The sequence below is a fragment of the Colletotrichum aenigma genome, assembly GCF_013390185.1.
Source record: "Colletotrichum aenigma strain Cg56 chromosome Unknown KSG_Cg56_contig10, whole genome shotgun sequence".
Lineage (NCBI taxonomy): Eukaryota > Fungi > Ascomycota > Sordariomycetes > Glomerellales > Glomerellaceae > Colletotrichum > Colletotrichum aenigma.
In genome coordinates, this window is record NW_023500916.1 from 3,726,371 (window position 1) to 3,738,456 (window position 12,086).

Consider the following 12,086-nt stretch of genomic DNA (forward strand, 5'->3'; position numbering starts at 1 on the left):
GGAGACATCGCATGTCTTGGCAATCCAGCATGAAGATCCTTTTTACTCTTGCAAAACGATCGAATCCCTAAAAATTCCGCCGACACGGCAACGATGACAGGAGCTAAACAACCCTTCCGGTTGCTCAAGACCAAGGAAATTGGTAACTGTGCCGCAGGAACACGGTATTTAAGAACGTGGGGTCCAGAAAGCCCTTGCAACGGGCGCTAGATCAGGCTAGATGCATCCATGGTTTAATTAAAGCTTGTTTGCGCCCACCAGTCGTAAGTCTCGGCGCTCATGATGTCGACTCCAGTGTATTGGTAAGACGTGAGGTTATGGCAAGGCTCCGGGGTATGAGACAAGTTAATTGGTACATGACCACCCAGGGGGCGATAGTGGTACTTGGCCTTCGAGAATGTACAAGAACGTTCAATATGAAGAGCAGACTGAATTCAGGAGACGTAGCCGCCATAACCCATGGCTGTGTGTGCACTGCCAAATGACACGTTGAGAAACCAAAGTCCCTTTCCTCTAGTTCGCCTACTGTCTGTCAGCATTTAGGCATGATGGCACCAGCGATCAACCCTGCACTGCCCAATTGCAGGCAGCAAAACGGCAACCTGGCGCACAGGGTGTCTTCAGCTCTTTCCTTGGCGCGCAAATAAGCGGCCGCCTGGCTGCCTTTCTGCCTGTTCTGTCGGTGTCTGGCTTTTTCCCCGTCCATCCTGGTATTTTCAAGTTCCGGTTTCTCGGTAGAGTCTTGCCGTTCGGACGGAGAGTTGCAAGGACGACTCGGAAACAGGGACAACAGAGTTGGCGGAGACGAGAGAAATGATAACAAACATCATAATTCAACTTGTTTAGCGATGCGCTCTCGGCATAGTGTCTCTTCATAGCCAGCGCAGTAAAGGGGAGCACACATAAGTAGGTATGCGAAGAAGAATGGTCTTCCACACTTTTGCGTCGATCTTTGGAGGTTGAAGCCGCCGAGGCAGATATGCAGGCAGCAGGCGTAGCCTGTAAGCATCCACGGCGCCCTCACGTTAGCCAAGTGAATAGTGGACACTGCTGACGGCACGAGACAGGAATGATCCGCGTGTCTATCGCCACTAGAGCTGGACAACTAGATGCTATTTCAACTGTAGTAGTTCCGTGATCTAAATACTCTTATTTGTGTCTTCTCTCGACTTTGATTCCATCTCACATCGTTCGCAGGGTTTTAAGCATCATGATTCTCTGCAGCCTCTGCCAGTCTCTTCCATTGGAAGATCTGCCCCCCTTCCCTGACGACAAGACCACGAGAACTCTAAGCGGGAAACCAAGATTCCACCACATTGTTTTGGACGATCATGAGAAAGGTAAACCGATTCCGTGTTTGGGCGTTCCATACCACCCCGATCTTGCTTCGCTTCGTCAAGCAGCCAGCAATGGATGCGTGCTTTGTCAAGCAATTGAGAAGGAGGCAGATGCGCTGTTGGAGGAGATTAAGACACTAGAATATCCAAACATGGGGATGTACAAGCAGCTCCCTGACTGGAACATGTGGTTGACTCAACGTGGCGAGTCCGGCGGCGATGGATTCTGGGTTGTTTGCGGCAGCGTTGGAGACCAGGATCGCCATTACTTGGTGCCTGTGGCATCAATTGGCTTTGCTTCTGATGAAGGTGAGTATCTGGACTCCCAGGACGCTCTGGTCGCGTCTCGTGACTAACAGAAGTAACTGATAGATGATCCTCACTCCGTCGGCTCTAGCGATCGTGTTTTGGCAGAGGTTCCAAACCAAACTACATTGAATCTCATTCACAAGTGGCTCAAAGCCTGCGATGAGCACCCGCACTGCAAAGCGCAGCACGCTCCAATGCCAACTCGCCTGTTAGATGTCGGCACATCGGACTCTGGGTCAATTATTAAACTAGTTCAGCCGGACCCTAACCTCTGTGACCGCTATGTTACCCTCAGTTACTGTTGGGGAAAAGGGGAGAAACACTTTGTTACTACCAGTGAGACCATTCAGGCTCGAAGAAACGGCATTGAAATCGATCAACTCCCGCAAACTCTCCGAGACGCTGTAACTCTGACTCGGATGGTCGGAGTGAGGTACCTTTGGATCGACAGTCTGTGTATCTGCCAGGATGACCTGAATGATTGGGAACGGGAGTCGGCGCAAATGGCCGCCGTTTACTCGAACTCTTATCTCACCCTTGCTGCTGTAAAGTCTCCCGATACGAACGGAGGTTTGCTGTCGGCGCGGACGCCGCGAGAATATTTCAAACTTCTACGGAAAGGTTCTTCTCCGGATCACTATATCTTGGCAACGGCGTTGGCCCTCGATCTGGACACTATCCACTATTTTCACCTCCGGATGAGAAAGGAGCCTCTCATGAAGAGAGCTTGGGGGTTTCAGGAACGCATCCTGGCCCGCAGAATCTTGCACTTCGCAAGCGAGCAGATGTATTGGGAATGTCTTGAAGGGTTTGAAGCAGAGCAAGGACTGAAGCTGAAATACCGTTTACCCTTCGTCAGCGATAACACTCAGCTTGTGGAGTACCGAGACCAGCGTCACAAAATGGCCCAACCCATAAAGCCTAAATATGAAGGGTACGAACAAAACTCCAAACTGATAGGAAATTGGCACGAACTCCTCCGCGAGTACGGTCCGAGAGAGTTGACAAATCCTTTGGACAAGCTTCCAGCATTCTCTGGCATTGCCAAGTCCTTAAGCAAGAGCTTCAAGGATGAATACTTGGCTGGACTTTGGCGTGGGTCCTTGATCGAATGCTTATGCTGGCAGGCTCTGCGTTGCAAGCCAGTCGGTCAATACCGTGCACCCTCATGGTCCTGGGCCGCAGTCGACGGAATACCGGCGACCGGCTTACTTGGAGTGACGGAGGAAGTAGCAAACATTCTGGAAGTCAAGGTTGAAATCGACGGGGACAACCCCTTTGGCCGTGTAAAGGACGGCTGGATCACGCTCGAGGCGCCCCTGGTCAAAATGTCACTCTCCGAGGCCAAGGGGCCCACAGGTCACATGCTGTTCCGAAGCGAGAAGGGAGGCGATGATTGCTTCGGCATGCTTGATACCATCGACCGAAACTATGAGGCCAGCGCAGATCTCATCAGATCAATGGAAGTTTACGCATTGATATTAGCTTACGCGTATGGCGTACCGGGAGACCCGGATCCTGAGCGGAAGAACCCCTGCGCTCACGGGATTTATGTCACTCCAGCAATGGACCGGCCAGGCTGTATGAGAAGAATCGGCGCAATCATTCAGGACGTGAAGGAGTTTGGCGCTGATGAGCTTGCATCTTCCAGAACTACCGTAACAATAGTTTGAGCCAGTACGAATGTACCTTCCAGCTAAATTTGGTTCTTTACATCATTGCAGACCAACTCAGGCTTCTTAGAGGTACTGTAAAATACAAGGAGCGGAGTACCTTGCTAAGCTGCAGGTTCTTGTGATGTTTCCTGGGCTGTGGGCCTGCTGGTCTAACTACGCTGCGTCGCGCGGCCTAGGTTCTTCTCGACGGCTTTTGCTTGAAAGCTTCCTGGTAATGGCCTTTCAGGCTCTCTCATTACAGGTGATGGGCGTTTGTCTCTTTTACTGGCGTAAATTCCAAGGTTTCTACAGCTCCCCAAGCAGCGATAGCCCGCTATGTGGCACATTGAAAATGCCACTTAAAGCAAGAGACGGAAGACGAGAAACTTTTCATCTTGAGCATAATCTCAAGAAGACCACCTGAATTATAGGCGTCATAGCTGAAGCTCACGACTGGCTGGTCGAGGTGGCCACAGTGCGTTAGTTGCAGGCTATGCTACCCAACATTTTCTAATCAGACCCCGTACTTTGCTTATGTTGAAACGACTACTTTTTTTATGTGCGCGCCATTATTCTTGCCGTTGTAGTCATCGTCTATTATTATCGTCCTCGTCCATATAAAAGTCACGAAGTCCACAGGTAATGTAGCCGCCCAGACACAAGAAAATTAGGCGGTCTCTTTCTAATCAGGGAGAAAAAGGATGGATGTTAATAAAGACAGTCTAGTCTGGCGAGCATTTGTTTCTCAAACGGGAAATGTTCCTAGCCAAGAAATGGTTTTGTTTCGGTGACTGGCAGGCAGATTCGAGTACGCTTTCCGTGCCGTAAGCCGGGCGAACTTCAGACCTGTCAGCTGTGCCGTCAGAGCCGGTCGAAATTGCGGTATTGATAAGACTAGACTGTTCTGGAAATATTACTTGATCGAGGAAAAACTTTGTTTCTATATTCATCTTACCGCCGGGTCTCTATAACTCGGAGGCTGCCATCTTGAAAGGCTGCTCCGCACATCTCACGTTACACAAGCGTTGGCTCCATCGGTGGTCACCACACCACAGCCCGCTCAGCAACTTCATTTCCCGACTCAAACACAACCTATCCTCACGCCTGCTGGCGCCAAGGTGGACTTGTCTGAAAAGGCGAGGATTCCCCCAAAACGATGTTCAGGTATCTTGAATACTCCACAACCTAATCTCTAGGCCTCTCTTGCAGCCAGTCACCAACCACCCGTACTACCCCCAGTATGCATGGCTCATACCAGATCGCCGAGCTATCAGGCACAGCCACGCCGGTGCGGCACCGAGCCGGCAACCGTTGCGGGGACGATGTTGGTTCGAAGATGATATTAATACACACCGCCAACCTTCAGCTTCGTGACGGCATGGCTAGGTTTTACTGCTTTCCGCCTTAAGAAGTCCGACAATCAAAGAAATCAGCCCGGCCTGTAAACGAGATCTCAATCCTGACAGGGTTTGCGGGAACCAACTTGCCCAATCGCGCCCTTCAGATCACGACGAGACAAGCAACGTCGCCATGCCAGGCGTCGCTTCCATGAAAGTCACTGGTCACGATCAAAGCACGGTCACCTCACATCATACCTAGCCGAATGATCAGTCGCACCTTTGATTTCAAAAGAGAGTTATGAGGTTCAGATCGGAAGAGAAAAATTACTCTTTGAAATCTTCCGGTAGATGCAAAAGAGTGTTTAGGGGGTATTCATCTTCATACTTTGTCTCATTACATTCACCAAATTACGCCAATCCCACCACGCTCCTTCTGGTCTTCAAAGTCTTTGTCATCACATCTTACATGCGCTGAAAACACACGAAAAGCACAACCGCGACGGCCAGGCCGCGAGATTCGCAAACGACGGGGTTCCTTAGTGGAAGTCGCCGATGCGAGGGCCGAAGTACTCGCCGTCCGCGAGGGTCTTGAGACGGCAAGCCAGGCCTTCGCAGCCTTCTGACACAACGCTGTTACCCCACCAGTCAACCTCAATATCTTGCCACTGAAGGCCGAAGAACATGATGATGCCGGAGATGGCAATGCCGCAAGAGAAGGCAGCGGAGAGAACGAAGTTGTACTGTGGAGAGGGTCAGTGACTGCAAGCGTGATACTTAAGAGGGGGTAAGGAAACTCACCTTGGACCAGAACCCAAGGAAGCGGCTCTTGAGGTACACCCAAGAGAAGTACGCAATGGGCACGGAGGGCCAGACAAAGGACATGTTGTAGGGAGCCCAGACGAGGGCACCGTACATCATGGCGACGGGGTGAATCTGGCGGATCCACTTCCAGCGGGGGAAGGCCTTGCCAAGACCCCAGAAGATGAGGACGACGGCGACACCGAGAGGGAATCCGAGGAGGGTCTCGGTGTACTGGCCACCGGCACCCCAAATCTTCTTGGGACCGACAGTACCCCAAAGGACAGAGGCGGTAAAGAAGGTGTTGATGCCAGGGCAGGTCATCTTGAACTTGGCATCGGCAGTGCAGATTCCCGGAATGCTAGTCATCTGGAACTTCAAGACGCCGAGACACACGAGGGTAGACACGAGCGTCGCGACCATCTGAGCCCAGAAAGTATGACGAGGGGGAATCTTCACGTAGTGCGCAAGCTTAAGGTCGTTGGAGAACCAAACAGCGTGGGCGCAGGTGACGTATCCGAAGGACTTGAAGTAGTTCATGGCCAGGGCGTTGCCCTCAACCCAGGAACCACCGATGAACTCAGCAAGCACGTTGAGGGTGACCTCGATACCAGTCATGGCCTTGATGATACCGACAGGGACGACGAAAATCAAGCAGAGAATGATACCGTAGAAGACGACACCGACAGTGGTGTACGTGGGCCAGGCAGCAATACCGGCGCAGCCGAGAGCAATGGCGACGATGAGGGTGAGGAGGTACCACCACTCAGGGACCTCGGGGTAGACCTTCATGAGACGGTTGTGGACGTCGAGGACCTGGTCCTTCTCGATGTCGCTGTTCTTGCGGAAGCTGCCGATCAGAGCCTTGAAGCCGAGGGCGATCTCATGTCGGTGGTAGAGGATGGCGTAGGTAATGGTGGCGGTGTAGATGGCGAAGAAGAACATGTAGATCATAGTGTTGGCGGCGCCCAGGAACGGGGGAGAGTAGGCCTCGTAGGCCTCCTTGTCGAAGAGGCCGTGCTCGTTAACAGCGCGCGACACGTTGTACAGCTTGCCGAAGTGGTCGTAGACCTTGTTGGAGTTGATGGGGAGGTATCCGGTGTTGTAGGTGTTGGTGTACCAGACGGCGATGATGACGAAGCCGGAAATGAGAGTTCCGAGGAACTTGTTGAAGGTGGAAAAGAAGGGAACCATCAAGGGGTCCGTGTTGTCGAAGAGACTGCGCCCGTTAGTAAGTGTTCTCGTGAATCAATCCCAATGGCAGTACTCACAGGATGTTCCAGTCGAAAGTGGGCCAGGGGTTGAATCCAAGACCGCTATTGAAGCCGGTGATGGTGGCCAGGTTGCGGTTATTGGGCGCGATCCAGGTCATCCAGCTGAAGGTGCTGAGAGCCGTGAAGATGTAGTTGGGGAACCAGAACCACACAAACATAGCAGCGAAAGCGATGTAAAAGAACTTCTGTCTGCTAAGGTTCCAGACACTGCGGAAAGGACCGTCGACGGTGCTGTTCTTGTCGCTGTGGAAGGCGGCGTTCAGGGCGATGGTCACCAGAGACGCGGGCCAGACACAGTACGAAGGGTACACGAGGAAACGACGGCAGAGACCGGCCAGACCGTAGCCGATGAAGTTGGTCGACAGCGAGATGAGGAGCTGGTAGCCGAAGTTGGCGGCGTACGGCATGTTGAAGAACTGGGGGAGCCACTGGAGAGTGCTGTTAGTTGAGGTTCATCGTCAAGGTGCAAAGTTGCACTGGGGAGAAGCCTACCTGAGTCCAGATGATGTAGTTGGTGTACGGGATGTTGTACGCAACGTTGGCCATGATTGTGATGAGCATGTGCTCCTTGCGGTTGAACGGGCCAGGGTTGAGCGAGATGCGGGAGCCAAAGACAGTGAAGCCGACGTCGGGAAGAGCCTTCTCCCACAACTTGCCCAAGGGGTAAGCGAGCAGCTGGGCAACGTTGGCCAAAATCGTGATGGATGGGTAGCGGACGGAGAAGAGCTGGTTCACGAAGGCGAGCAGGGCGGAGAAGAGCAGACCGATAACCCACGCACGAATGGTCGATGAAGGCATGGTGGGGTCGTCGTGGTTGTCGACGACGGCGCGCACCTCAGAGTAGGGCGAGTTGCCCGTGATGAGGGCGGCCTCAAGCTTCATCTCCTGGATCAGAGTCTCGTGCTTCTCGGGGTTCTCGAAGACGTCGTCGTTCTGGAGGAAAGCCTCAATCTTCTCGATAATGACGAGCGGGAAGTTGGGGTCCTTCTCGTGGATCTTGTGGACGTTGAACATCATGTCGCGAACCTCCTCCAGAGACAACTGCGAAGCGAGCTCCTTGGCCTCAAGCAGATCGTCCTCGGTGACGTTGAGCTCCTTCTCGACGTGCTCGTTGTAGTCGGTGCCCTCGGGATGAGCGTCGACGAACTAGGTCAAGCGACTTAGTACACCGTCCTGTGAGTTGAGGCTCAAGTGAGCCTCCTAGAGACATTGTACTTACGGGCTCGGCCTTCTCGTTGGAGACCACGCCGCCCTGGGCGGCGGGCCGTTGTTCACGGATTTCGGACATGGTTGCGCTGGGTCAGGACTCTTCACCTTGAGTAAGGTACGGAGGGGCTGATCTGCAGGACCCGTTGACTTCTGGGCTGGAAATATGCCAGTGACCGAGAAACGAGAAGAAACGGGGATAGAGGGGACGAGGACATCAAGACCTTTTAATATCCAGTGCCACGAGGGCGACCGACCCAAGCTCGCCATCCATATGCTTATCGACAAGTGGGACCCGGGGGTTCCAACCGCCTGGCAACGAACGGGCAGGACGATGGTGACAGTCGGGGTTGCCACAAGACGATCCTCAGGAAAGGACCCCTTGCCCCCCAAGATGGGACTCGACGCTGCGACGGCATAGGCTGGGATGGACAGAGCTTCCTCTTTAGAAGGCAGGGGTGATGTGGCATGGGTGATCATGTTCAGGGCTGGACTTCCAGCCGCCCCCCTCGTCTGGACGTGCAGCCGGAGGGTGCAGTGCAACCCTGGCGGCAGACATCTCTACCTTCTGCATTCGACATGGCCGATATCAAAGGTTCCCAGGCGTTGAGGGATCGATGTGCGTCTTTACTTGCCAGCATTGGGTGGCTTACCCAGCCGAACGTGAGACAGGAAGGATGAGAGACATGATGACGAAGAGCAGAATGAACAAGAAGGAACATGAGAAGGATCGAGGCAAGATACCCCGGCCACATCAGTACAGAGAATGTTCGGATACATGAGCTTTCCATGAACAAACATGGACGGCAAGATGCCTATCTGCGGCCCTCTTGTGGTTCATCCTCACTTCTTTTCCTGTATTGGGGGGAACGGACGGAAACGAATGCCACCTCCACCTCCCGGCTACCCACCGGGATCAGTCCCAGTCACTGCGAACCTGCAGACGGGGCATCAAGTTCAACGCAGAGGGATCCCTGGTGCATTGCATGGGTGGTACGGAACCTTTTCTCAAGGCGCAAGAGCTTCCGCCATTGTCGCCGTTGGCATCTTTCAAGCCTGAGATGGCGCATATCTCTTTCCTTAGATTCGCGGGTCTCCGCCGGCCTTCAGTCATCCCATGCAGTCGGGACCTCGGACGACCTTGATCTGGTAAGGCAAAGTAAGACAGCTCTCGGCCGAGGAACTTTTGAGAGCAACTACTGTACGACGAGTACAGGCAACCTATCCTCCCAATCAAACCAGGCCGTTGGTTCTTGGGACTGGGCGCAACTCAAGTCGCAATCACGATGGCTTCATCGTGGTGCGACGTTTTCGCCCGCAGACAAGGTGCAGCCCTGTCTCATTCAGTGTCGATCGGGCTGAAGACAGGTTGTCGGTCGGCGAACCAACTCTTCTATTCGTAAATCCTGCCTTCTCATCAACCGGCATGGGGATGATTTGCTGCTACGGCTCCCACACCTTCTGCAATCTCCCCCGGCAAAAGCAGTGGCGGGGGGATGCTGGTGGCAAGGTGGCTATCCGTCGTTGCGTGCCATCTGTGCTCATCTCGGGGTCTCTTTCCGCACTGACCGTAACGGCGCTGCTTGTGTGCGTTGTGTCGCGCGTGGGCTTGCGGGTGCACGCAGTACCGTACTGTACACTCAACGCCCTGCGTCTGGCAAGTCGTAACTCTTGTGGGACTGACGCGGTGATTGTTCAGTGTAAGGGAACCTCCGCGGAAGAAGTCCTGAAGTCCGTTTCTTTCTGCAAGTCAAGTCCCAGCTTGGGGGCCGGCGGGGAGCGCGCGATAAGATGGGGGGATGGTGAGGTGAACCCTTGTTGGGTCGCGGAGCGGACTGGGAGGGCGCCCGGGCGCGGTGCTCTGAGCCCTTGAACGCATTCCTAAGACCCTACTCGTTGAAGATCTGCGAGTCTTATTCGCTGTGCCGCTTCGCTTCTACACGTACAACATGAAGAGACTTGACTAGACCGAAAAGCGCTGGTTCAGCTCTTGACACACCACGTTGCAATGCAACATTCTAGACATCGTGGCCGCCGAGAGACATGACCGGGAGGCACTGTCAGGCTGACATCGAAGAAGCATAGAAGGATACTGGAAAACGGTTCTTCATCCTCTTGGTGTGGTGGCTGGATCCAACGCATGGCTGAGCCCTACCAACGAATCAAACGTCGGCATCTGTTTTCCGTCTTCAGGGTTGTGCACTAGTCGACGGCATAGGCGACTAACATCTTGGCAAATTTGGCCAGAACACCAAGACGGATATGATCAAAGATGGGCGTTGAACCCGCTGAACCCTGCGAGGGAGAGGGAGTGGCGCCGTCCCCGAAGCCTCCCAAGCCTCCCAAGACAGACCAAGACTCACAAGCTTTCCAAGGCGATTTCCAAGAGCTCCAAGACCATCGCGATATGCTTCCAAGATGCCCAAGACTTGCCATCCGTGCAGTGTCAAGAGATCTTGCCCGAAAAAAGCTTGTCCGCCATGTGTTCCCGCTGCACACCATCGCCGCCTCACCAGGCCTGAGACGAACAGCTGAAAAGCCGAGTCGTTACGTTCGTGGGACGGAAAGCACGTTCATCCAGAGACAACGGCCAGCCCCGGCTGTCTTTCCTTTCCCCTCTCACAAGCACCAGCTCCGTCTCCCCGTCTCTTATCGGCCAGACTCCGGGAATTCGCATGCCCCATTGGCCATTCACATGCGTCAGGCCTCCTCCAGTGGTATCATCCGGCCAGACAGAAGGTGGCAAGTTGATTAACCTGTGCTCGTCTGCCGCAGGAGAGTTCTTCTGGAGGAACTTTTTGACGGTCGGCGAGGGGCCACCAATGTCGACCCTGGCTAGCCCCCTCACGAGCTCCTAGTATCGGCAGCTTATTAGATGGGTCGACAACGCGTCCTATCAATCGCCCCGGCTGATTTTCTGTCCCGACATTGGCTGGATTTTCTCATTGCTTTGGCAAGAATCCTACTCTCTCAAAACCGAGCACCTCGGTTTCCCCCACGCTAACAATGATCCCTAAAGCATCCTCTCCTTACCAAAGGAAATCATGTTCTCACGTTCATCAAGCAACGCGGGGTTCGTATTCTCTAGGCGGGATTTCCTCTGAGACATCTGCCAGCAGGGAGAAGAAAAGGGACTCATTCCATGTTCACGACGTACACCAGCCATTTGCAACGAGTTCCCTGCGACGGCTGGCCAGTCGTACGAGCAGACTTTCGCTTCGTCTAAACCATACTGGGTGGTTGCTTCTCCAGATTTCTTCTTTGGGCAGGTCGATTCCGTCCCCAACACCAACTGGAGGCACGCGTCCCTCAATCTTATCCCCTCCCCTCCCCGGTCCGTCGTCGCATGGCGTAATCCTCTCCACCGTTATCGCAACCGCAACAGCGCGCGTGATCGTTATCTCTCCGCGCAATTTGCTCGACAAAGTGCTTAAAGTCAGGCCCATCCGCCAAGACCTTTCTCTCGCGCCAAGCTATCGTCAGGAACGTTTGTGCGGCGCGACTCAATCGATGCCTTCGGTAGGGCGCTCGTGGTGCAGCTGCCGCGCCGCAGGTTTGGCCGTGAAAGGCAGGCTCGTAACCATGGATCCTCTCATTCGACACTTTTCTACTGTCCCGAACACCGAACCAACTGGTAGGAACCTTCAGTCATGTGGCTATTCCGGCCAAAGGAAGCTTCCGTATTCGAACCGATTCACCGCGGTGGCGCGCTTGGCAGCGAGATACACTGACTCGCCCGGGGCATACTTTCAGCACTTCTCCGGCTCTGTAGAAGGGGCCTTCTTCATTCGGAGCTTGTGATGGGAACTTTCTACAGCATCTCAGTTTTCTGGATTCAAAGTACCATCAAAGACTCTATTGAGTCGTAGTTCAGACCCAGGGTCGCGCACAACATTTCAGACGCCGCCTCGGTTGGCGGCTTCTAGGTCTTGACTTGGCGATGCCAATGCTCCGTCTGGGCACATGTTGCCGTCTTGGAAGTCTTGGTAGTCTGTCTTTTCCAAGAAACCTCAGCTCCCCAGCTGAGTCCACCATGTTCCTCAAATGCCTCTGAGCAGAATTGCTATCGCAGCTTAAATGATTGGTCGGGGACTGCCCCCTTCATTATCCCTGACTGATAATGATTCTTGGCATGCATTGACAGGCTGTTGGGAGTCTGGAGTGCAC

General features: G+C 53.8%; 2 protein-coding genes across 2 annotated transcripts; one reads left to right on the forward strand and one right to left on the reverse strand.

Moving 5' to 3' along the window:
• Positions 1-1,489: 1,489 nt before the first annotated feature.
• On the forward strand, positions 1,490-3,319 carry CGCA056_v014855 (uncharacterized protein; the record flags this gene model as incomplete). The annotated part of the gene is made up of 2 exons (XM_037330097.1): positions 1,490-1,646; positions 1,710-3,319. 2 exons carry the CDS (start codon positions 1,490-1,492, stop codon positions 3,317-3,319), a joined length of 1,767 nt encoding a protein of 588 aa, XP_037172354.1.
• A 1,858-nt stretch (positions 3,320-5,177) lies between these two features.
• On the reverse strand, positions 5,178-8,001 carry isp4-2 (Sexual differentiation process protein isp4; the record flags this gene model as incomplete). The annotated part of the gene is made up of 5 exons (XM_037330098.1): positions 5,178-5,381; positions 5,440-6,658; positions 6,711-7,141; positions 7,206-7,859; positions 7,933-8,001. The coding sequence occupies 5 exons, from the start codon at positions 7,999-8,001 to the stop codon at positions 5,178-5,180; spliced, it is 2,577 nt and encodes an 858-aa protein (XP_037171463.1).
• Positions 8,002-12,086: the final 4,085 nt, after the last annotated feature.